Genomic DNA, 27,097 nt, shown 5'->3' on the forward strand with positions numbered 1-27,097 from the left:
TTATAGACCGCACAACACGTGCTGCCTGTCCGGCGTAGTGGTGCCCTCTCTCTGCATCAGCCGAAGATACGACAGCGCGAAATGTCTCTCCGAGCGGTCTTTGGCTTCGTTGGAACTGCGGTGCCGGCAGAGGAACACTAGGTGCGCCTCTTTGAACTCTTCAATGCCGAGACATACCTGCCGCAAAAAGACAAAGAGAATGTAGCGTAGATACTTGTCTTAGGCTGTGTTTCCATCATAGAGCAGGTAGTAGGACCTTGTGCAAGGTCCGCCCGGATTGCTACCACCATCTTGCTCGGTAATCCTGCCGTGAAGCAGCAGTGCTTGCACTGTTGTTTCGGCGTGGAGAGTAAGACAGCCGGTGAAATTACTGGCACTTGAGGTATCCCATCTTAGGCCTCTAGGTTAGCAACGCATCTGCAAGACCCCTGGCGTTGCAGATGTTTATGGGCGGTGGTGATATGTCTTACCATCAAGAGACCCACTTGCTCGTTTGCCATCCAGTCGAATAAAAAAAAAAGCGCAGCTCCAGTGGAAACAGCTCAGCGAAGCGAGGATAGGTAAATGATGAGAGTTTCTATTGATTCACTACAAACACATTCTTCATTCTCGAATGGCGTCCGCGGACCGGGAGACGAGCTGTCGGTAGGCCTCCAACGAGACGGAGCGACGACCTGGTTAAGATCGCGGGATCGCGTTGGATGCGGAAAAGCACAAAGACCGGTCTGAGTGGAGAGCCTTGGGGAGGCCTATGTCCAGCAGTGGACGTCTTTCGGCTGACATGATGATGATGATGAAACACATTCTTCACAATGCATCCCGCACATCTCTGGTGCAAACGCAGCCTGAGATGCACTATGAGATTAACCGTGCGGTTTTTGCACGCCGTCTCTATCTCAAGGGATATTTTTGAAGAGGGACGGCGCGCTAAAACCGCGCGGTTAACCACATAGTGCGTTACGTAGCCTAAAAGCTTGCCATCGGTCATGAAAAAAGTTATATGCGGGAACCAGATCGGGCACAAAAATATTCTTTGCGAACGTCAGACAAGCCCATCAAATCGTGACAATACGGTATTTGACTATTTTGTATATGTTTTATAAATTAAAACTATGCACAATGCTGTTATCGAATAGAAAAACAATTTTAAGCTACCTTTACAAATAACAAAGTTAAAAGGTTTGAAATTCAAGATTAGACAGAGAAAGACATACTGGCATGTGACGTCACACGCCAGTACCGCCATACTTGCTGCATAGAGAAAAGCGTTTGAGAAAAAGACAGGTATATAGATTTTTCAAAAAATCACTGTAAATCCAATTTTCAACCGAATGAAATTTTCTCTTCGCTAAACACTATCTGTTTATATATATTTTCATAATCATATTAAGATATGGTAAAATCAGGAGTTGTCAAATACCTTATAATAACCTAACTAGAACAGTCGACGAAAAGAAAAAAGACGACGCCGTCTTTCATGTCACTCCACTCACACTTACCTTGAACACTTCCTGCCATCTCGGTCGGTCTTCGTGGTAGTATATTAACGATGTGTATTCATTTACTAAAGGCACACCAACACCGCCGAAATGACTCCCTAAAATAAAAAATATATACAAGAATAAGCGATTTAAAATAAAATGTTGCCTGCTAGGAGAAAAAAAAACTCGTTTATTTTATTACTTATCTCCAATGATATGGGTGACAATCTCAAATCCCACTAATATTATAAATACTGTTTGTATGTTTGTTTGTTTTCAGCACGTCTAAACCTCTAAACTGATTTAGATGAAATTCGGTATACAGATAGTTTAAGTCCCGGAAAATTGCATAGTTCCCTCAAAAAGATAAAAATAAGTCTAGTGGTCTATAATCACTTAAAGTTTAACAGTCGGGACTTATTCAAAGTAGTGACCATCTCTAACCTCCTGCGACCCACCATACAACAAAAATTGACATCGCAAATTAAAAACTAAATATGTCATAGATAAAATTGTTTATTTTTTTTTTTTTGTAAATTTGAATGATAGGTACAGACAGAGAAAGTCAAAGCCAAATTTCTTTATTCAATTTAGGCTATAACAAGCACTTATAAATGTCAAAAAAAAATCTACCACCGGTTCGGAAACTTCTGTTGAGAAGAATCCGGCAAGAAACTCAACAAGGAATAATTTTTTTTAAACAGATTTACAATATTATTAAATGATATCTATACATCACAGGTATTTAACACAACTTTATTTTTAACACAGCAGGTTCACTATATGAAGGAATCGCTAATGCGGATCGGAATTATTTCCAAATATCCCTGTCCATGATATAATCATTAACTTTATGTCTTCTTGACAATAGATCTGAATTTTGTATCTGTTCCATTTATAATATTTTTGAAAAATGACACTATATTCCTTTTTCAAAACCCCCAGGAGGTTAAAATTCTGGGTAATGGGTCCCGACTATTGAACTTTTACTTTGCACGGACTAGTGTTTCCGGACAACTATGACATCGGGGCTTTCAAGAAAAGGGCTTATACTTTCATAAAAGGCCGGCAACGGACCAATGACTCTTGTTGAGTAGTTGGTACAGTCACGGTCATTAATTTGGGACCCACTTAAGGTCGAATATCAGTCATTTTGTATGACAGTTCAAAGGACTTTTTCACGAAATGGATCCCAAATTAACGATCGTGACCGTACTCATGGGCAGCGGTGATCATTTCACATCAGATGACCCGCTTGCTGGTTTTGCTCCCTCTCATAATAAAAAAACTAATAATATTAAGATACATTATAATTGGAATATGAATGAAATAGAACTCACAGGCATAACCCTCCCATCCTTATCCACAAGCCGCGCGCAGAGCTCTATATTCCTCTCGAACTCTTCCCGCCCCCCGGGAAAAGCTCCCACTGCACAGGGTCACGTACAACTCGTTCCTGGTATCCCCGGCCGGATTATCTCAGGGAACCCCATCTTGCGGGCTATGGCCGTGTTGCCGACCACTATGTGCGGATTCTCTTCTCGTACCTGGGGACGATGGCGTTGGCAAGTCGCTTTGTGCTTTTTATAACCCCCGACGTAAAAGGAGGGCGTTTTAAGTTTGATGCCACTGTTTGCACAGAGGCCGCATTGCCTAGCGTTTCTGAAGCTCGACATCGCAATCAAAATGACAGTTTTTGTATGTGAAAGCGAAACTGTCATTTGATCGCGAGCAGAAACGTTAGGCAATACGGCCTCAGGGTCGATTCACAAGTGCTGGCGCGAATGGATTAATCTGTCATCTCCCAGAATAACAGGATCAAAGGAATTTCGGCACAAATTTGTTCCTCTGGAGAGGACAGGTTAATGAATGAATGAAAGTAAGTATCTGTGTTGGTTCTATGGTAGCCCGAGTCACTACCACTAATTTCACTAGCCCTATATCAAAAAGCCGAATTTGTATTTTTCCTAGCTATTAATTAGCCTAATTTTTAGCATTCTGAATTTACGTTGTAGCTAATTTCACTAGCCTTAACATCAAAAAACTGAAACATTAATTTTCGTCAATGTATTGACACGCGTGTGCGTGTTGCGGCAGCCACCGAGTCGCGTGCTCCTGAGAAGGGCTACGAAATAGCCCGAAACATGTCGAGCTAAACTCGGTTTAAGACGTGAGTTATCCGTTACAAATATCATTTAAATGTGAAATGTAATGCATCCGTAATTTTTCTACAAAATTGTCTAAGTGTTAATGTTGGAGGTATCTATATAGATATAAGTATTTCTGTATTTCTGTTGTTTTTTTAATTGAGTAAATAAAAAAATAAAAAAGTGACATTGAATACTTTCATTCAATCCATTCGTGCCAGCTCTTGTGAATCGATCTGTACGTGGAATAGCTCTCAAACGGATGGGCCGATTTCGATGCGGTTTTTTATGTGACAGGGAGTTTTTCTTGCACTGCTTCTTAGTTATGTTAGATAAATATAGGTTCAGCAGTTTTTGAGATATTAAACTGTGAAATAACAACGTCGGGGGCTTCTCGACTTATTTAAAGTTAGGTTATTTAAAGTGATTATTGACAATATACGCATGCTGCGGGATGCTAAAGCGACTATAAAAATGTATTTGGGACAATGAAACTTTTTAGTGTAGCTGGTTGCCATGGTAAAGTCTCCTGGGTCACTTCTTAAAATTATGATTTAATGGGGTAAACATCCACTAAAAGTTAAGATTTGCGTCAGTTTTAAGGTGAATTCTTTCATGGCTCATCTCCTAAGCATGCTTTTAGTATACATTACAAACATTTTTCTTTGCAAGTGTATCACTGATGTCCCCTGAGTCACCTGACAGAGTAACAACACAAAAAATTTGGTTGACCCATTTACTTGGATGGCTTAGATATAAACAGTTAGTTACAACAACAACAACAACAACAGTGGCAACAATGGTACAGATGTAGCAAATGGGTCAATCAACTTTTTCTTGTTTGTTATTCTGTCCCGTTGTCCAAGAGACAACAGTGACAGATTTTCTTATAATGGGCTTGTAACTACGACAAAAATGTACGCTCTATGAATTATAACCACAGAAAACATGGAGAAACTAATGGTTTTAAAGAGTTGTCCAGGGGACGTAACAATGGCAGCGCGGTACAGGGAAAAGTTGATCGACCCAAATAATACAATTGCATTATGCGTAAAAAGAGCTCCTGGCGATATACCGGCGCAGTGAGCGAAATACGGACCGAATTGGCGGCGGAGCAGTGGGGGACGCGGAGGGGGCGTAGGAGCGCGCGCGCGGCCGTCACGCCATTGGCTTGTTAGTTGACAGACGCGCAAACGTATCCCCTCCACTAGCCGCCCAGAGCTCTTTTTACGTGCGTTGGCTTGTACCTATACTGGAATCTTAATTATTTGGACTTCATTTAAAAGCTCTTCTAGGGCATCCTTAAGGGATTTGTGGTTATACACGTTGTCTTAGTCTTAGTGTGCGTGACTGACTATACACTCGCGACTGAGGACACGTTCGAGCTACGCACATATTACACACATATTACCTACTAGCTACGCACATATTATTAGACTTTCACAGATTTTCACAAAATTAACCTCCGGGTAAAAACTAACAGAAAAATAAAAACTGGGAAATTTTGCGAATGGAAAAATCGCTTGCAGTAAAATTCGATTTTCGGAAAAATCAACCCTCCAGGAAAAAACTAACAGAAAAATAAAGATTGGGAAATTTTGCGAATGGAAAAATCACTTGCAGTAAAATTCGATTTTCGGAAAATCATCGCCACACTCATTTCAACTGCGTTTTTTTTTTTGACAATTCTAAACAGTAGACTCAAGAAAGCATGGGTTTTGAATGTATTGTTATAAGTTCTGTGAGCAACACGACAGCGAATTTTAGGCACATATATCTTATTAATCTGCGATAAATTATTAAAAGAAAAAACCTGTTTGAAACACATGCCGAGAACACATGTTACTTTTGCCTCCTGTAAGAAGTAAAATACAGCTATTTCTGTAAGCGCGTATTTGTATGGTATTATATAGGATGTACCTTCAAGGCTGAGCCGGATGGGCCCCGGTCGCTCTGCACAAACCCGGGGCCCTTGGTCTGTTAGCATGTTAGTATGGGTCAAATCTTGGAACTTTGGACAACCACCGTGAGATTTTAATGAAAAAACAAGATGTTTCGGGAGTGGCGCTAGTTGGGATTGTTGTTGAGGAAACTAATAGATATTAATAGTTACTTGTAGCTAAGGTACAATTTTAATAGCACTAAATTACTTCAAGGCGGGAGCGCCGCCAGTGACTGACTTTGGTTTCCTAGGATCAGCGGTGCTGTCATATAGCGGCCGCAATTGATATACCGCTGCTCCTCCTGGAGAGCGGTAATTGACACCGCTCTCTAGGAAACCGCGCCATTTTGTTTACATAGACAACGTTCTAGTGAAGTCATTCACCGCTTACTAAGGTCCCTATAATGACGCTATAAAGATAACTACAAAAAATGGCACTGTGCGCCACCGCTCAGCTCGCGCGACTACCCTACGAAACTAATACCGGTGCAGCCGTCGATTCGCGTTGCTCCGGGGCGAAGGGCTACGAATTAGCCCGAAACATATTATTATTATTTTTTATATTATTTTATATTATTTTTATATTATTTATTATTATTTTATTTTTAATTATATTTTTAGAAAAAATGACTTTCTGCCAAGTTTCTTGCGGCGCATTCTTCTTGCAATGATGGTCTTTCCGAAAGCGCTGGTAGTTTAAAAAATGACGTGTAAAAGTGCCCATTGCGGCCTATTTACTGAATAAATCATTTGAATTTTTTTTTTTGAATTTTGAATTTGAACATGTGAACCTAAACTCGATTTAAGACGTGAGTTTTTCATGTTCAAAATTTCAAGCTTTGGCCCATACTAACATGCTAATAAGGCAAGTTAAATAATTTAAGCTTGTAAAAATACAGCAGCCGAATTAAGCTCACCTGTTTGAGGTCACCTTCGACAAGTTGCAAGGTAACCCATAACCCTTGGGAGTGTTTCGTCTCTTTCAGCTCCCTATTCGTTATCACTTTCTTGAGCAACGTGTCCATGGTCTCTTTCTCACAGCTACTGGAAAAAAAAAATTATGAGGTAACAATTTAAAGTTGAAGTTAGAGGTTCAAAACAGTTAAAAGTCTTGACTGATTGTGTCATCAACGCCCAACGCCAAGACTTAAAGGTGAAGGACTAGAAGTTTCCTTTGTGTACAAAAATTTCCGTACCGGCCGAGGCTTGTAGGCACTTGTCCCACCGCCGACGATGAGCGAGAAGCGAGTAGAGCGAGTAACTAGAAACGAGTGGGCGAGCAGCGAGAAGCGAGTGTAGTTTTATCGCTCAGCTGTAAGCGAGTGTTCGCGTGCGACGGGCGATTACTCGCTCCACTCGACTCGCTCGTGCGGGGCGGCCGCCAAGCTGACATTGCTGAGCGAGTATCTATAGCTCAGCGAGTTTTATAGCTCTTGTCGCTGCGACAAAAGATGTAAGAGCGAGTTCTCGCCGACAGTGTGAACAGCCAGCGGTCAACTATTAATATATGTGTCTCTTTTGCTCACACAGGATCTTATATCTTTTGTTCGTTTCTTGAGCTAGAAAATAGTCGATAGCCAATCGTTTCCTCGCTGGCGGTAAGACAAGTGCCGTATAGTGCTTTTCTCAAACATGATATGAAATAAAATAAAAAAACAAGAAATCAAGCTGGCGGGACGCTAGTCTGGTCGCCCTGTTGTGTGCGCGCGTGTCGAGCTGGCTGCTGGCGGCGGGCGGCTGCAGGCGGTATTTGGTATAGTACATAAGCACTTCATAAATAAACCATGTAACCTGTATTTTAAAACAGTATTAAATCAAAATTGAAAATACAAACTGAAATATAGATGCACAGAAAAAACAGAAAAATAAGACCATCACTGGGAATCGAACCCAGGTCCTCGGTAATCCGTACCGCGTGCTATACCGCTACACCACTGATGGTCAACCAGACCATCAGTCTTATTTTTCTGTTTTTTCTGTGCATCTATATTTCAGTTTGTATTTTCAATTAGGTTTTACGGGATGACCGTAATAGTAAAAATTTGGAATTGAAATAAAAAATACAAAAAGATTCCAAAAAACCAATCTTAGTATTAAATCATATTTACTCCGAGTTGGTTGTTTGGATTGCTCTCCAATCGTCAAAACCCTACATGGCTATCCTGCCAGCCGCGCGAGGCCGCGCGCGCCAAGCTCGTGGTTAGTGTATGTAAACATAGACTTTTACGGACAAAGTGCATCATGGCACAAGGAGACGCCGTCGAATTACAAGAACTGGTGTGGGCGTGCGCCGTGTCGCAGAGCGCGCGTTGAAATAAAAGACGGTCGCATTGCCGGCCAGCGGCCAGCAAGGTTGTATGAAATCTCTTTGCAGGCCGCTAGAGTGACCGCGCGCACGCAGCTTAACCGCAGCGCCTGCAGCGCGATACTTCTCAGCCTATTATTTGTAACACGTCAATATTTCATGTCATGTTTGAGAAAACGAATTTTGCGAAACTTCTATGGGATAGGCAGTTCTGAAATCGGGACTGTTTTCTGTGTATCAAATATATCAAATCTGTAATACTACACTAACGTAATTGCAAATTCTTTTCGTGATAAATACGAAAAATTTACTTTTTTGATCGATTTTTGGCCGTCCTCTATCATAAAGTATTTAAAATAAGATGCGATTAAATCATTTTTATTTTAGAGGAGCGATAAATAGTCTCTCCCAAACTCCTGGCTCCTTCCCTCTCATTTCTTCTCCCCTTCTCTCTGTTTCCCTCGCTCCCTCTCCCTCGCCTTCAATCCCATTCCATAAATGAACTGAGCCATCGCTGTAGATAGGAGGAGGTCGTATCTAAACCAATAAAACACTACAATCATCGACACTATGTATAGACTGCATGTTTCTTACATTAAAACGGCGCACAAAATTAGTCCACAGCGGCGTGGTGTGGTGAATTTTACTATAGTTTGTTGACGTCCGTGACAGGGGTTGTATCAAAGTGTTTTTCGACAAAAAACAGGGTCGGTATTTCCATGTCGGTATTATCCGGGCAGGGAAAAAGTGTCACCCGTCAAAGTAATATTGATGATTGATGCGCCGCGCGTTTTGTTCCAAACAACTAGTCTAATGCCGTAAGGCAGGGTTTCTCAAAGTGGGGTTCGCGACAAGGTTTACGTGATGGTGGCTGCAAGACTGGCAAGATGATTAAGATTGGTTTTTGGAGTCTTTTTTTTATTTTTTTAAAAATTTGTTACTTATTTGTTGTTGTATGTTTCAGTTTGTATTTTCGTTGACAAGATGATTCTTACCTATATTGTTACCTTTTATTGAAATAAATAATATACATTATATTATGATTGATGATGATTGAAATAAAAATAAATTAGTATCTCCAACAGCCACTTTTATTACTTTCTTTGGGGGGGGTAGGGTTCGCTGTCGTCTAGAAACTTTAACAGGGGTACGTGGAGCCATAAGTTTTGAGAAACCCTGCCGTAAGGTATAGATGTCAATGCCACACTATATCCTCCCCCCCGGATCTAAAGTCCCCCACGGCACGGTACTGACTTGAAGAATGGTATCTGCACGTGGTGATCGGGCGAGGCGTCTGCGAGGTGCCTTGTGATGTCGCCGCACGCCACGCCGAACGGCCGCCGCATGCCGCCCGGCGCGCCGAGTAACGCGCCCACGCCCACTGACGCACGTCTGAACAACATGACATATACAAAAAGTTTTTATTAAATAGTAGATAGTAACAAGAGCATAAAACGAGCCATTTTACCCGAGGCGTTCATATAGCCACCCGAGCCGGTACGGCGGATAGACACGTCGAGGGGACAATGGGTTTAATGCTCGAGTTTTACAGTCTGCTTTTCTCTTCGATTGAGAGGAACTTATATTTAAGTTAGCAACAGTGTAAACAATAAAAATTATCACTTACTAGGTACCTCTAAATCACCCCCACTTTACGTCTATGGGAGGTACCCTAAAAAATTTTTTTTTTTAAATTTTTAATTGTACCATTTTGTCGGCATAGTTTACTTATATATCCGTGCAAAATTACAGCTTTCTATCATTGACAGTCCCTGAGCAAAGCCGCGGACGGACAGACAGACAGACAGACAGACAGACAGACACACATGGCGAAACTATAAGGGTTCCGTTTTTGCCATTTTGGCTCCGGAACCCTAAAAATATGTTTATTTTATAACCAGCGACCCGCAACGGCTTCGCAAGAGTGCTACTTTGACAAAAAATTGTTCACCTCTATTTACATCAATCTCTTCATATAAAAAAAACTGATTTAAGCCATTAAAGAATAACAATAAGTTTACCTGCTATCTAAATTCTCAGGAGCCATCGATCCTATTCGTACAACGTGACAGACGAGAAACGTCTTCTCCCGCTTGATCTCACTCCCTAAATCCTGAAAAAAGAAAAATGAAGGATGTTTATTTATGGACCGACAAATATTAAACAAGTAGAACTCGCTACATTTTGCTCGTTTTTTTTGTAGTGATAACTAGTTATGGTTGAGAGACACCAATTTGACCTAGTCCCAAACTAAGCAAAGCTTTGTACTATTAAAAAAAAATTAAAATTATTTATTTTCAACTTTTGTTTTAAAAACTAGTGTTGAATCCTCCTTTTAAGTGAAGCACTTGTATTAGGAGGGATTCGCTCTTTCATACAAGTTGTTGCAAAATCAAAAATAATAGCTAATAACTAATAATAGTTCTTAAAGTAGTTTATGCGAAAGTTACAAAGCAGTTTAATAAAATAACCTACACAGCTTACATATTAAGTAACAAACAAAATTGTTTTACCTTACTACTTAAGACAACAAATCTGAATAAATGAAAGCTTAAGAAAATCAAGAAACAATATGACCAAGAGTACAAATACTATTTCAAGCCATTAGTGTTCTATATCATAGTAACTTTTAGATTTTAGCCAAGTTGTAATTAGATTTTTTACATTCTCTATAAGACAAGTTATACATTTTCGTTATCCTATTTATTTTATTATAAAGTAATGCAGATGCTATTTCAAATTGCTTTTTAGCAAAATTTGTTCTAGTTTTACATATTTTTATTACATAATAGGGATTACGTTTTTTAATATACTTTGATCTTGCTTTATATTTTTATGAATTTTCAAGATACAATTTGAAATATATAGCTGCCTAACTGTAAGAACATCAGAATCTCTATAAACGTCAGAAGTGCTATATCTTTTATGTTTACCCAATAGCACTTTTAGAATGGACCTTTGGGCCCGTTCAAGAAACAACTATGGATACTAGGCAACGGATAAACATACTTACATAGATAAATACCTATTTAAATACATATTAAACATCCAAGACACGAGAACAAATATTAGTATTATGTTTAATGTTTATTTGGGCAAAAAACGGTACAATATAGAAAAAAACTTAAACGAAAACATAGACCAGCAAATATGCCACTAATAAATTATACAGTAGAGTAACACGTACTAAAGAATATAAATGGCCTATCAAACAATAATTTAGTTGAACAAAACGAAACTCATACGAATATCTGCCCCGGCCGGAATCAATTCAATTCAATTCAATTTATTTCAAATAACAATGTAATTGTGTTTCAAACCCGGGACTATAAGCTTAGGGTTCTTTTTATCCCGGCATTCCCAGGGATAGGCTATTGATACTCACAGTGAATATGACCTGCGCCGAGGTCATGTTAGGGCTCGGCCACCGCAGCAGCAGATGCTCCGTCAGCTTGTTCCCGTTGGCGTCATGCAGCGCCAGCAGCAGCTCCGCCCAGTCAGCCATGCGGCACACGAAGTTGTGCACGCGCACGGCTACCGTGTACGAGCGCGCCGACGGGTGCGTGCTGGGAGGGGGGGTGGCTGGGGTTGTTTCCTGGAAAAAAAAACTTGTATGGTCAAGGACTTTAATTCAAACTCAAACTCACAAAGCGAGCGTAGCGAATGCGGTAGCGAATGTGTTAATGTAAGTATCATCCCAGCCTATATACGTCCCACTGCTGGGCACAGGCCTCCTCTCAGAACAAGAAGGCTTGGGCCATAGTTCCCACGCGGGCCCAGTGCGGATTGGGAACTTCATACACACCATTGCGGTGAAGGAAAACATCGTGAGGAAACCTGGACAATGTAAGTATATTGCCTAATAAACATTTTCTTTCTTTATTTCTTTAAATTCCTGGCCAAACAATGATTAATAAAAAACTCAAAAATTACATCTGATTTTTTGCTGATTTTAAGTTTTTTCTCCTTTTTTATTGATTTAATTGAACTTTTTTTCTGGCGTAACTACTGGGTTGGCAGGTAGAAACGTTCGAAGTCGATACTAGCTGACAATATATTTTACAATGTACTTACACCTATTACGTATTAAGTACTCATATTATAAATGCAGAAGTAAGTCGTGTCGGGGCCAAAAAATCCAAAAAATAATAATCAAAAAGTAGAACTAATAAAACTCACCATATTTTTGTCGATCCGCATATTTGTCTCGTCGTGCAACGCGTTAAGTTTATATGTGGATAACTGTAGGGGATTCACTAACTGACCATTCGAGTTTCTGACTGCTAACTCCATGCCAAGAGTTCTGTAAACAAAATGTTTTGGTAAAAAAAATTTGATTACAAGCTATTTCTGCCGACTGTACTTTTTGGTGACTGTACTTGCATTGCCAATTAAACTGCATTTGCATACCAAATTTCAAGATGATGCCATTAACCGTTGATGAGTTCCGTCCTGCGGAAACGATCCTGGCCGGACTACCAGGATTTGACTACCAGATTATTGTATTGTCACGCATTTTACATAAGTATACCAATTTTCAAGTCAATCCAACTACTGGAAGTAGGTCGAATTTTACTTGCATGATTTGATTACCGACAGACAGACAGACAGAAATACAGTAACTTTACCTAGGAGCATCTTCTAGGTTGTCCAATCAAGGAATCAGTCAGTCTTGGTAGAAAGCATACTAGTACTAAGTCACAGAAAAAACGAATAAACCGCTAACCATAGGTACTGAAATGAGTCATCAGCCACACCGATATACAATGAACTCAGTTGTCTAGCTCGCTTGTCTATATCGAACTCAGTCACCTGGCTCGCATGTTGTCTTAAGTGAACTAGCCTGTTCCCCTGTCTATTCTATACCAAACTGAAATTTACAAATCATCTAAACTGGTTTGAAATGAGCTCAGTTAACTAGCCCGCCTGTCTACGTCTAACCCAGTCACCTGCCCCGCATGTCTATAGTGAACTGACCTGTTCCCCTTGTCTATACCAAACTCAATCATCTACATTGGTCTAAAATGAACCCAGTTACCAAGTCCACCTGTTTATATCGAGCTCAGCTGCCCCACATGTCTATAGTGAACTGACCTGTTCCCCTTCTATACCAAACTCTATCATCTACATTGGTCTAAAAACGAACTCAGTTACCACTCCCACCTGTCTATATCGCGCTCAGCTGCTCCGCAAGTCTATAGTGAACTGACCTGTTCCCCTTCTATACCAAACTCTATCATCTACATTGGTCTAAAAACGAACTCAGTTACCACTCCCACCTGTCTATATCGCGCTCAGCAGCTCCGCAAGTCTATAGTGAACTGACCTGTTCCCCTTCTATACCAAACTCTATCATCTACATTGGTCTAAAAACGCACTCAGTTACCAATCCCACCTGTCTATATCGCGCTCAGCTGCCCCACATGTCTATAGTGAACTGACCTGTTCCCCTTGTCTATAGTGAACACGGCGGTCCGAGCAACACGACGCAACTGGTCGAGCGGCAGCGCCCCGCTGGCGCACTGCGCGCGCAGCTCCAACAGGGCGCGCATGCTCACCTCCATGAACTTGAAGCGTTCATCGCTCGTCTGTAACAATATCTCTTGTGTCACTGCAAAACTTCGGAGGTAGTGCAAATCCGCGAATCTACCACTCGTAAATACTGCGTATCTGCCTTACGCGCAGGTATACAGGGGATGGTTTTAACTTCATACAATACAACGACTCTTTATTGAACACGACGGAGGTAAGCGGTCATATTTTACTTGTTTTATTTCAACGAATTTGGACTAAAAATTGGAAATTGGTAAATTAGTTTAGTACGCTGAATTAATCAATGTTAGTTAGTTTTACCTACCATAAATAGAAATTACAACGATGCACCTGCGCAGTGAGTTTTTTTTATTCGGCTGGATGGCAAACGAGCAAGTGGGTCTCCTGATGGTAAGAGATCACCACCGCCCATAAACATCTGCAACCCCAGGGGCTGCTGCTTCACGGCAGGATTAGCAAGCAAGATGGTGGTAGCAATCCGGGCGGACCTTGCACAAGGTCCTACCACCTGCAAAACTTTTTGGAAGGCGCGATACCAATTTAGCCAATAATGCAGTACGTTTCCGGGGGAAAAAAATTTCTCTATATAATATACCTCCTTTTTCTGTACATACTGCTTATTATGGTAGTAAATTGGTTCTGTACATAACTTCTTAGTATGGTATTGACTATGGTGTTCAATGAAAAGTCCATTTTTTACTATAGTGCATATGAAACTTTTTTCTATGATTTTAGAATGCGGTAACATTTAATTGTTACTCTTTTTTTGTACCGAATTAAAAAAAACAGCAACATGTGCCTTTCTTCGTTAAGCCGAGTTTAGACTTGCAAGAAAAATCGTGCAAGTTGCATTACATTGCGAGGCCGCAAAGCCAACGAGTTTGTAGTGGCCGATCGAGCGCCGCAATGTAATGTAACTTGCACGATTTTTCTTGCAAGCGGCCTATCTAATCCATGCTGTCCACTCACCGTGTATAGTTTCTTCCAATGCTGCAGCCAATCTCTGAGTGTGAGTGCGATGTCGTGAGCAACGCCCGTGCCGCCCGCTGATGCGACCACGGTTTCACCGAACCTGGAAAGTGAGAAAAGTCTTGAGACCACAGATCATAGAACGCTAAAAGTCTGGCCTATATGTCTATTCTGATTATTTCTGATGAGCGGTTTTGTATTGCATGCTAGCCATCCGGTTTCAATTCCCTGTTCTATTATTCTAGGTAGAAGTCAAAGTCAAAATATCTTTATTCGATTTAAGCTAAATAACAAGCACTTGTGATATGAATAAAAAAAACTACCGCCGGTTCAGAAAAACCTGCGTTGAGAAGAATCCGGCAAGAAACTCAACGAGGTATATTTTTTTAAACAGATTTATAATATTGTTTAATGATATCTATTCATCACAAGTATTTAACACAATTACATTTTTAACACAGTAGATTCGCTATTTGGAGTAAGGGATCGCCAATGCGAAGCGGTATTATTTCCAAATATCTCCGTCCATGATACATACTTAATCATTAATTTCATAATTATTCTTATTGTATGCCTACTAACACATGTATATGGACTACTTATGTCTAAAATAAAAAAATATTATTATTATTATAATAGGTACGCCTTAGACAAATATTAGTGTATTCTTGACAACGAATTTGAAAATTGTAGGTCCGTATTATTGTGGTATCCGTTTTATCGGTAATATTTTTTGGGATAAGGTTGTGAAGTTCCCAATCCGCACTGGGCCCGCGCGGGAACTACGGCCCAAACCCTCACATTCTGAGAGACATGTGCTCGGCATTACGTATATAAGCTAATGAGACCGAAAATCTTTAGAAATAATTGCAATTCAATAAGCTATCCTAACTTACATCTCAAATTCTGCGTTTCAAACACATTATCGTTGCAAATTTTAGTCCAATTACGTTATCAATACATTAAACTATTTCCCTTATCACAGCGAACGGGGAAAATTCCTTAAATTTGTCACTTTCAATTTGTCGAGATAGCCCGTCAATTAGTTCACTGGGTCAGTGGAGTTTCTATTTATAAGTGGAGAAGTGAACTATCGGAAACTGGACGATTACTGGCTGAAGAAATTGATTTTGAGGACCTGGGTTCGATTCCCAGTGCTGGTCTCTTTTTCTGGTTTTTGTGTGCATCCATGTCTCAGTTTGTATTTTCTATATGGTTTCACGGGAAACAAATTTGGAGTTGAAATAAAAAATACAAAATACTCCAAAAAAACCAATCATGAAATTAATTTTCTCACAAAAATACAAAAGTTATTTTCTTGCCTGAACTAGTTAGTTGCATTTTTACAAATACAATAAGATATTTATTTTGCAATACAAGAATTATGTCGCAGGGAAATGGCCTACACAGAGATTTGAAGAAATCTCTATAAGGGACATGACCGGATCACACAGGATGTTAAAATGGCGAATAAATTTAATCATTTGGCTAGAAAAAAAACACTCATTTGATCGAATCCCTTATCTGTTCAGTGAAGTAACGAAATCAGCCAAAAAAGGCAACTGGCTTTAGCAAAAGCTAAAAGCTAAGCTTCTTCACAAAAACACAAATGCGTCGCAAAGATGTAGCTCTTCAAAACATAAGATCACATTGGCTAGCGACAAAAAACAAACGAATCGAGCCAATCAAAATAAAAACTGTTTAGACCAGTTCAGTAGTAAATATTGATATTAACCGCTGTAAAATACTACGAAAGCTCTTAATGAATCATTTGGCGCACGATATCAGAGGTCGTTGAACTGGACTGATTATTTTTATTGCCAATGTTAATTACAGTATAAGTCTGGCGATTTCGAGTGAGTGCCAAAGCTTACTTTATTTAACGGTTGAAATATCAAATCAAAATTTAAGATGCTTTATTGCAGACCAGAATCCATAGTTAGTTAGTAATAATTCATGAGCCGGAAGATGTCCAATGATGAATAAAGACCTCCCTCATACGACACAAAGAATGACAACAACTTGCCACCTGCCCGAAACTCTGTCTGTCTTTCCATCTAGTGGAACGTGCTTTCCACCTGTGGTCGCCGCTCGAGAATTTTTTCTTATTTTTTATCTGTTCTTCGAGCGATGCGGCCTGTTATTGGCCACATCAACGTATGTATAGTTCCATACATTCGGCTACATTTGAAAGAAAAGAAAGAAAATAATTTATTTATCACAGCAGTAACACCAAAAAACACACAGCCTACTTGTAAAATTGTCGTTTCTATTCTTCGTTCAAATAAGTAACATCAAGTACATAACAGTTTGATTTACTTATTTATAAATATATAAATACTGATAGGGTTTAACAACGACATCACACATTTTTCAGTAAAATGACATCATATTGTTTACAAAGATTTTGCAGCTAAAAAACGAACAGGTATATATAGTTTCTTTTGCAAAAGTTGAACGGCAACAGTGCTAGCAAATCATTATATTTCACCTACGGCAAAAAAGTAACCGAGAACGATAGGAAAATAAACTACAAATACACCAACACCTAACGCCTCCCCTAAACCCATGAGACGAAATAACTGATTTTGCAAGTCTAAACGTATCCTTTGTGGGAACATTTTATTGAGACACAATAACGGAGCAGTGATGGGAACAAGTCGGCGGGATACGATTGAGTGATTAAAGTCGTTACTAATTGACCTTTAGTGTGTCGCGGGACGAAAAAAAATAGGATGACAAACGCCAAATTAAGACATTATTTGAGATCTGGAAGACTTAGAAGTCACGAGGCTCTCCTCACGACCTCTAAATGTCCCATTCAATCCATCTATGGACTAAAGAAATGCTACTATTTTTCAAATTATACGTCAGTTTAAAATTAAACTAGACACTGTTTATTTTATCACTTCAACAAGTACGATCCAATACTATCTAATTGAAATCAATGCACAGCACATGTGTACAACTTCAACAGGCAGGTCTTTGCGAGGCCCTTTGTCCTTCGTGCAAAGTATGTGATGTGAAAATTTATATTTTTTTAATTTGCTTGGGTTGATGCGCGAGGCCCCTGCAAGAGCGAGGCCCCGGGCGATTGCCCTTTTCGCCACTCCCTAAGGCCGCCACTGGATTAAAGTCGTTAAAACCGCTTTTGAGACATTGGACTTGAAATAAAAATTGGAGAGTACCTACTCAAAATTGTCCCTGACACGACAGATCAACATATATTTTTTTTAAATAAATCGAAGGCTTATTATACTGCACGTTCTAATCGCAGTGTCGCCACAGACACAAAACGTTTTGGCTCACTTGAAATACGACATTTCCGATCGATAACTGTTTAGACGCCCCATCCTTAGCTACCTTCCTTCATCCTTCATCCATTCATTCATTCATTCCTTCATTCATTTTTCATCCTTGGCTTTGGGCGTATTCCGAGTGACGTGAATATTTTAGTGCTATTTGATCTCAGACTGTCACAGCACTACGGATTTATTGCTTGACCGGCTTTCGACCGGCTTTATACGTTACTACGTATATTTACTATAGCTCGGGAATAGGTGAACTTACGTCGTGGAATTTTATAAACATTATCCCTCGTTGAGGTTCAGTTGCAGATAGATTTGTGCGCAACATTTTTGCTAAGGAAAAGCAGAGTTCAATCGAATCAAACGAAACAATTTGCTGCTTGTCGTCTCCAATATGACTGATTAAGGTGCTTAACAAAAGAAGCCGGATGGATGGATACGATGGATATCATCTCGCAGAACCTCAAACATTCGTCACGCACGTCCAGTCCAAGCATACACTTACGAGTACAAACACATCATAACTTTAGGGTAATTCGAGAAGTGCCGCTCGCACTAGCAGTGATTTTACACTGGACACAGTTTAGCACATTTAGCAGAAAGAATATAGAGCAGTGACGTAGCAACTCGATTTCAATCAGATTGGTAACATTTTTAACACATTCATTGCCGAGCGCCAAACTACGTACAATGCCGCGATGCCGACGCTTCTGCAGAACAGACACCCATCGGTATCAGCGGTACCGAGGGAAAGCTAAATTTGACGCCCATCGGCGTCAGCAGCATTACATAAGGGTCCAGTAAGACGCCGATGGGCGTCAACGGCACTGAATGCGTCGTAACATCAGGACCTATGACACATACGGCGGATTGGAAACTTTTGTCTAGAAGCACATCACTCCTCTTACCACTGTGTGTCCACTGAGAGGACTTAAGACATCGCGCGATTTACCGCAACCAGTCGAAGCAAGTGGCAAATTGTCGTTCATTGCGGCGTTCTAAAGGGTCAACAGTGGACACCCAGCCAATACGATGATTATAGCGATAAGGCCGCCCATAGCAACCTTGGAAAATCCCATATACCTGTGTTTTCTGTACTGCTTACTATGTGTTGGTGTTCAATAAAGCGTTAGGGCGTTTTTCCATCAGCCGGCTTGGCACCGGCACCGATGAAGGTGCCAGGGAAGTAGAAATCAATGAAAATGTATGGCTCGCTTTTTCACTTACCGGCGCCGTCGCAGCGCCGGGGCACAGTATAACAAGTTTCCCTACAGTAATCCGGCGGAGACGTCTAGACAGAGCAATCGTGCGGGGCGTGAGGGTTGAGACGCGGGTGGGAGGAGCCCCAGCTGCATGCTTCGCCGCTCTTAGTAGCTTGGGACAAGTCTTCGAGGGCTATCGCGTTTTTTTTACATTTAAATTTATATATTTTTTTTTTATGGTGCATACGACATGTACTGTGAGTGCGTGAAACTCTTCATCTCGCATGAATAAGGAACTAAGATTTCATCTATTTATATAATAATATTTATTGATTTTTTATTTATTTAAATTCAATAACAGGAACTTTAAGTCCGTTAAGTCTAGAAACCGAAATTATTTGTCGGTTACTTATCTATGAAAGTATATTTTGTGGAAAAAAATGATCTTTATTTCAAACATAGTATATATTTTGATACTTCTTACCCCTAGTATGTATGCCACACCTAATTCATTTTGTTTTACATAATTTCGCAATACCAATATGTACCGATTCGTAAAAAACATCTACCTTCCAAAATGTATATTTGTGACAACCCTTCCTTACTTCCCTAAACACCTATACAGGCTGCGGTATCGCTCAACTTCAAAGGCGTCGGCCTACTGTAGGGAAAACTTGTTGTACTGTGGCCATGCCGGTGCCGGGCCGGCTAATGGAAAAATGTCCATATTGTATAATCAGTGTCCTTACCGTTCAACTTCGCAGTCCCTCAACACGACGTAGCTCTTTGGGAAGGCGCCGCAGCCGCCGCGCCGCAGACTGCGGCCCCAGTACCAGTCCCTCGTCTCCCGCTCGCAGCGGACCAGCTCGCCCACCTCCAGTTGCAAGTGGGGGGGCGGGCTGGAGTAGTTGTATATGGCTGGGGAAGAAAAGATGAGATAAGTGAAGAGTTGAAGCGTTTAAAGCAGACATGGTGTCGATCACGGCTTTAGGTCTAGTCGATCGTATCAAGGCAGTAAATTGCATGTTTATTATCAATCATAGGATTGAGGCATCTTCAGAAAATGGGCAATTTACAGAATGACCATTGAGCTTTATGGACCGACTGAAGTCGTGGACATTTTGCTAGATATAGACGATTTGGTGACGCAAGGAAAACAAAATACATTTTTTTTTCATACAAACTCGGACCACCCTAGCTCTTATATTCTAATTAAGTATGTACAGTATATCTATACTGTCCGTGCCGTGCCCGGTTTCAGAATAGGACGGACCCAACTATTCCCGTGGGTTTCGTAAAAAGCGACCAAGGACCTGAGTGAGAGTGGGCAGCAGCGCTCTTTATTGCCAACTGCAAACTCCGGACTCCAGCACTGCAGTGTGGAAGGTAAGGGATAACCACCACTATTTTCCCAAATAGTCAAGAAGGTACGGATCCTCAGCCAACGTCCACGACCACTATCAAGAGTGTAATGACTTAGAAGAAGAATGTATTATTATAATTGACGACAGGATGGCCAAGTGGTTAGAACCTGACTACGAAGCTTGAGGTCCCGGGTTCGATTCCCGGCCGGGGCAGATATTTGTATGAATAATAGATACGAATGTTTTCTCTCTGGTCTTGGATGTTTAATATGTATTTAAGTATGTATTTATCTATATAAGTATGTTTATCCGTTGCCTAGTATCCATACTACAAGCTTTGCTTAGTTTAGGACTAGGTCAATTGGTGTCAAGTGTCCCATGACATTATCACTGCCTGGGGCAAACTGTTCCACTCTTTCTCAATGGCGTCTGGGGTTGCATATGTTACTCAGAGCACGTATCAGTTTTAAAGAATGCCTTCTAAGTCTCTTAGCTTCAATATGATATAGAAAAAAAAAAAAGTGAAGATGAATCTGATAGTTTATTCAGGAGCTCTACGAGCCCTCTTAGTTTTCGCGTTACATTCGAGGATACCGTGATGTAACCATTCCATCCGGCCATCAATTAGATATCCTAAGCCAAAATGGAAGACATTATGGAAAACTTGCCGTTAGAAAGACCAGCTAATACGATGCTAAATGTACGCTATGACTTTTTAATGAGAAAACATGTCATAATTACATCCTGCTATGAAAGCAATGGGATTCTGATTTGGCAGACAATGGTACTGGATTTGCAAATGAGCTTGTCTAAATGGTTATCGAACATTTTTGATTCGCGCGTATTTAAACCAAGCTCACAATTTATTTTCAAGAAGTATTCAAATTTTTGAAAGAAAGAATACATTTATTCACAACAACACAAGATACAACAATATTATTACAATAAGCGAGAAATGAAAGTGGTTGGGGGGAGGGGTATTTCATGAAGACATGCTTTTCACACAGAAGTACCTGAGTGGGCGCAGAGTAGCAATCTAATTGGTTTTCGCACGTGAACCGCCCAACCCACCTGAACTGATTAGTTTTCTGTTTTTTTTTTTCAAATGTGTTCTAGTTACAATGCATTTAAATACAATTTTATTTAATCACTGCAAAACTACTGAACACTTGATCATCTTGACCCAATGATCTTGACAAAGGAAATGCTCATCACACTACCTCTAAAACAGCTAAAAGAAATAAAGTCCTCATGCTTGGGGGAACGATAAACAAATTCGGCAGCATTTATATAAAAAAAAAGCTTCAATTATAATTCAGAAGCAATAAATCTTAATTAAGCCATGTAGCCATTACAAGAAAACATTTCTTATAATAGTTACAATACAATGCATAAAACCCTCGAATTTGGTACAACCGTGGCTTGAATTGTTAATAAGTCCACGTTCTTCATGAAATTTAAACCATGCAAGGCAGCTGGCGCTGTCAGAAATAAAGGAATTTGGTTAGGAAAAAGTTTAACCTGGATTCAAGGACTTGAATATTTTTAGGTGGAATTACTAGCAATGCGGTCTTTGTGACTGATTCCACGTCAGTTACGCCATGCCAATGACGCCAAGCTGATACCTACCACATCAGTGACGCCAAGTGAGTGATACGACGCTAGTGATTCGACGACACTGACCCTGAATTTGCCATAATCTTATACTAGCTGTTTCCCGCGACCTTGTCTCCGGATAATCCGTTTATCCGGGATAAAACTACGAGTATCCACGTCCTTCGCTGTCTCAAACTGTCTTGACACCAAACAGCTGCTACCCACGACTTCGTCTACGAAGCGTGATAAAAACTATAGGTACTATATCTTTATCAAGGTTCAAACTATATCCACACCAATTTTCATCACAATCAGTTCATTACTTTTACTCGGCCCTCAAATAAATAAATAAATATCATGGGACACTTGACACCAATTGACCTAGTCCCAAACTAAGCAAAGCTTGTACTATGGACACTAGGCAACGGATAAACATACTTATATAGATAAATACATACTTAAATACATATTAAACATCCAAGACCCGAGAACAAACATTCGTATTATTCATACAAATATCTGCCCCGGCCGGGATTCGAACCCGGGACCTTAAGCTTCGTAGTCAGGTTCTCTAACCACTGTATGACAAATGTAACAAATGTATCAGTAATAGGTAATTTTCTATGTAAAGTGAGTCAAATTTCGTGCCGCTATGTATAGTTTCGGTTAGGCTGTTGACTATTAGCCAAAAAGTTAATTACCGAGTATTTTCTACAAATAAGAGCCTTTTGCTAACGGATCTCAAAAAACACGGTGCAAAAGTCCAGTGGCAAATTACGCATTACCGAATAGCCCGTCTCATTAGTATGTGAAAGACTTACATGCACTATAGCGAATTCGTCACAATGGGAGCGGAATGTCGTCACGAGCCAAAACCGCGCGAGCGTGTGTCGCGTACTAGCGCGCGCGCACCCACCGTCGATCAGAGCGCAGAGCTACTAAGCGTATAGCCACGGCATTTATTGGAAATCCTAGTTTTTTTTAAAGAAAATGTTTTTTTTGTATTTTTTTATTTCAACTCCAAATTTGTTACTTTTACGGCTATCCCGTGAAACCATATCGAAAATACAAACTGAGACATGGATGCACAGAAAAACCAGAAAAAGAGACCAGCACTGGGAATCGAACCCAGGTCCTCAGCAATCCGTGCTGCGTGCTATAACCCCTACACCACTGCTGGACAAAAATCTGAGATATTTATGCATAGGAAAAAATCGTGTCTAGATTCCTGTCCAGCAATGGTGTAGGGGTTATAGCACGCAGCACGGATTGCTGAGGATCTGGGTTCAGTTTGTATTTTCGATATGATTCCATTTGTTCGACTGTACAAGGAAACACTAAACTTGTGCGGAATAAGAGTGTAAGTGTAAACAAGCTTTGCCATAGGCACCTGCTATCACATCACTGACGTCACATAGGAATTTTAGACAACCCGGTGGGAATCGAGTTGTTACGATGTCATACAGCTGATGGATATGTAGATTCGCGTAAAAAGGCACTTTCCGATCAGGCGTGCATTGTAAATTAGATGTTAGGCTTCTTAGTATTCTGGTTGAGTTCGAAAAGCATCAGTGTAGTGTGGTGGCGGTGATGGGTTTGTGCGTGTTCTTACATTGTGGAGGTGGAACTGCACGAACACACATTTCTTGCATAATCGTGGCTATTATAAAGCCAAGTGCCATTGTGCAAGTGCCATTGCGAGGCCGTAAAGCCAACGAGTTTGTAGTGGTCAATCGAGCGCCGCAATGAAATGCAACTTGAACGATTTTTCTTGCAAGTCTAACCTCGGCTTAAGGTCGCGGGTGAGCAAATTAATTGTTTTAGTTCACGTTATTTTCTTTACGCGCCGTGTCTACGCCATCTATATGCAACTCGATCCCGTACACCTGACACAGGATACGGTAACGCGACCCGCTGATAAGCTAGTAGCGACTCCCGGCTTATCTCCTTACTACGTTTCATAATGTTATCGTTTTTATCAATTTTACATAATGCAGCGGATCCGGTGCACTGTAGTTTTAAAACCGTATATGAAATACTAATAATTATCCGCGGCTTCGCAAGCGTAAGTGCGTTTTCGAATTATCCGAGTAAAATATATGAAATACTGTATGTACCATCAGCCAAATAAGTGGTCTATCAATTTTGAAACGATTTGCTATCAAATGAATATGTCGCTAAAGTCGAACTTTCAAGTTGACAGACACGTCTATTGGGCCTTATTGTTGTATGACATGCAAATGATTATCAACTTTAGGGTGGTGGACCACATATTTGGCTGATGGTACCTGTCTTTCAGATTATCCGATCCGATATCGGTTCTTATTTCATACATTTTACTTGCCCCGATATATATCGTATCGGCGTCCGATACCGATATCGGATCGGATAATCTGAAAACGCTCTAAATATTAGATCCGGTAGTTGAATTGAAATCCGGGTTTTTTTTTTAAGAAATGAATGGTTGAAATTTTGAGTTTTCATCCCGATTTCTTGAGAATGTCGATCGGAATAAAAGGTAGCCTGTGGCCATTTAAGATATCCAGCTACGCCGAATTTAATCTAAATCCGAACAGCCGTTTAAGCGTGAAAGATTAACAAACATAACACATATCGAAAATACAAACTGAAATATAGATGCATAGAAAAACCAGAAAAATAAAACCAGCGCTGGGAATCGAACCCAGGTCCTCGACATTCCGTGCCGTGTGCTATACCGCTACACCACCGCTGGACAACGATACAGACACCGAATGCCGAGGACCTGGGTTCGATTCCCAGCGCTGGTCTTATTTTTCTGGTTTTTCTATGCATCTATATTTCAGTTTGTATTTTCGATATAGGTTTTACGGGATGACCGTAAAAGTAACAAAATTTTTGGAATTGAAATAAAAAATACAAAAAGATTCCAAATAACCAATCTTAAACATAACACAATCAAATTCAACTCAAATTTTGGCATTTATATTTATTACTACTTAGCTGTTGCCCGCGGCTTTGCCCCCGTTGTTTTTTTTTCTGTATTTTCTTCCATAAGAACCTTCTCCTGACAGTAATGTATACAACAAAAAAAGAATTAGCGAAATCAGACCAGTCGTTCCCGAGTTTTGCGCTTAGCAACACATTTTGAGATTCATTTTTATTTATATAGATATTAGTAGGACTGGCCATATGTGACAATCCGTAGCAAAAGGGTCCTTATGGCAGACACAAATTATTGTTTAACTATGCAACTCTCTGAAATAAAACTACCATATTGGTTTATCAGGGTATGAAATTAGCTTTTAATATTTTTTTCTTAATGACAAGCATGAAAATGCTGTAGACCGACACAAAACTTTCGCACAAGTAATATTAATACTAGTTAATTATGGTGATTTATTTATTGTAATATACATACATTCTAGATAATGGTTCACTATCACTTGATATATTCGCCGAAATATTTGCGTTATTTAATTTCTAATGCCAATAGCGCAACGCGAATACACCATGCCAAGTGAAGTACCAGCGTAATGGCCTAGGCTATGTTGTCACATCCAATGGAACTTCTACATAGGTATTATTTTCTCTCGCATTCGCATAGTCAACATTTATCAAAGCGGAAGCTTGAGTTAGTGCAATCGCTTATAAATAAGGATATTACAAAACAAACACTGGATAAATTTAAGACAAAGATAAATTTTGCAGTATCTACATTTACGACAGTTAAAAAATAAAATAGCGTCCGTAAAAATGTTTTGTACGCAATAAAACAATTGGAGGTTTATGCTTAAAATTTGCGCTCTGAATGTAGAATGAACTTTTATAAAGAATGCTCGCGCAGTAAAACTCCTTAACGACTGAACATCTTCATCCTTCGTTTGTAATAAAATAAGCTGAAAGTACTGTTTGTTTCAGATCGCTGTAAGTCAACTTAGAGTTCACGTAAAAAATCTGGCCCTCAAATGTATGCAGTGATGGGTCCATTGAAGTTGAAAGTCCGAATGTAACGTTTCTCAGAATGATCGTTTGTCATAACTATTTTTTCTCTGAATCCATTAATTGTTCAGAATTGTTATAAAACAAACCTAACCTACAGTTTTCTATACGATGACTGATGATTTAAAAAATTCAGAAAAATGTAGGGTTTCAGTGGGAAAAAAATTTATGACAAACGATAATTCGGACAAAAATTACGGTATGATTAGCGAAGTGTATGCGAACTTTGGGGTTCACATGCAGTGATACGTAATTTTTAACCGACTTCAAAAAAGGACGTTCCAATGTTTGTATGTTTTTTCTATGTAGATTAGGCCAAATATTGTAGCGATGAGTAGATTTACAACATTTTTAGGATATGTGCATGTCCCCGTTAATGTGCAAACTAGAGTTCTTACGGAGGTCATTTTTTCAGATCCCTTGAATATTTGGTCTCCAAAAACCACTTGTCTTATTTTCGCGCTCAGCAGCAGTGGCTCTCATGCTCTCAATTACTATTTGATTGAAATTTTTTGAGCTATGTGTACCTACTACTTTTGAGTAAACTATATAAAAAAAAATCAAGTCAAAATAGCTCAAGGGCCGATGTTGTTCCCTTAACCAGCTACGGCCTTTGCAAGGGGTTCAAGATAACTGTCTGAAAAAACAGACCCAAAAGGAAAGCTAAGCCAAAAATCTTACTTTATAACTCAGGTTAAAAATAGAAACGACAAGATAAAAAAAAACGGAATTTCAATTCAGTTGATGAACCTAATGATTTACGTGTGCGAAACCGCGGGTAAACACTAGTATAATATATTTCCTGACCCTATTTCAACACAAAAAATAAGTAAGTAATAACGTTTTTAAATATATACAAAACCTTGTGGTAAAGGTGATAAAAAAACAGGTAAACTTTATCGAAAATACAAACTGAAATATAGATGCACAGAAAAACCAGAAAAATAAGACCAGCGCTGGGAATCGCGCCCAGGTCATCGGCATTCCGTGCCGTGTGCTATACCGCTACACCACCGCTGGACAACGATACAGACACGAATTTCTCCTATGCACCTCATAATCTCAGCTTGTGTTGTTTCTTATTTAGCCACTTAAGCAGCGACACTAGCGACATCTATGCCGTAGCCCTCAACGAGAAAAACTTTGTTGTTGGATCCAATAGAAAGTTTCGATGTACTCTAGTAACAAAAGAACAATAAATGAATAAATAAAACAAAATAACAATTTTTTCCTCACAAGATTTCGTGAC

The 27,097-nt window shown here is 39.9% G+C and overlaps 1 protein-coding gene and 1 long non-coding RNA gene across 2 annotated transcripts in view; both read right to left on the bottom strand.

Annotated features, from left to right (window-relative positions):
- Positions 1–15: 15 nt before the first annotated feature.
- Positions 16–2,879, bottom strand: LOC141442299 (uncharacterized). Its single transcript, XR_012452916.1, has 3 exons — positions 2,822–2,879; positions 1,500–1,597; positions 16–177 (listed from the first exon to the last, which is right to left on the bottom strand). It is a non-coding gene; the product is annotated as an uncharacterized lncRNA (long non-coding RNA).
- A 41-nt stretch (positions 2,880–2,920) lies between these two features.
- The window catches only part of LOC141442523 (dedicator of cytokinesis protein 2-like), a 35,268-nt gene continuing 11,091 nt past the window's right edge, over positions 2,921–27,097 (bottom strand). Inside the window, exons 3-11 of the mRNA XM_074107545.1 lie at positions 19,657–19,825; positions 14,398–14,500; positions 13,318–13,463; positions 12,055–12,178; positions 11,261–11,470; positions 9,897–9,988; positions 9,130–9,267; positions 6,488–6,611; positions 2,921–3,028 (exon numbers count right to left, since the gene is read on the bottom strand). Coding sequence (XP_073963646.1) covers positions 2,921–3,028; positions 6,488–6,611; positions 9,130–9,267; positions 9,897–9,988; positions 11,261–11,470; positions 12,055–12,178; positions 13,318–13,463; positions 14,398–14,500; positions 19,657–19,825 — 1,214 coding nt within the window. The remainder of the gene's footprint in view (positions 3,029–6,487; positions 6,612–9,129; positions 9,268–9,896; positions 9,989–11,260; positions 11,471–12,054; positions 12,179–13,317; positions 13,464–14,397; positions 14,501–19,656; positions 19,826–27,097) is intronic.

The sequence above is a fragment of the Choristoneura fumiferana genome, chromosome 25, assembly GCF_025370935.1.
Source record: "Choristoneura fumiferana chromosome 25, NRCan_CFum_1, whole genome shotgun sequence".
NCBI classification, from domain to species: domain Eukaryota; kingdom Metazoa; phylum Arthropoda; class Insecta; order Lepidoptera; family Tortricidae; genus Choristoneura; species Choristoneura fumiferana.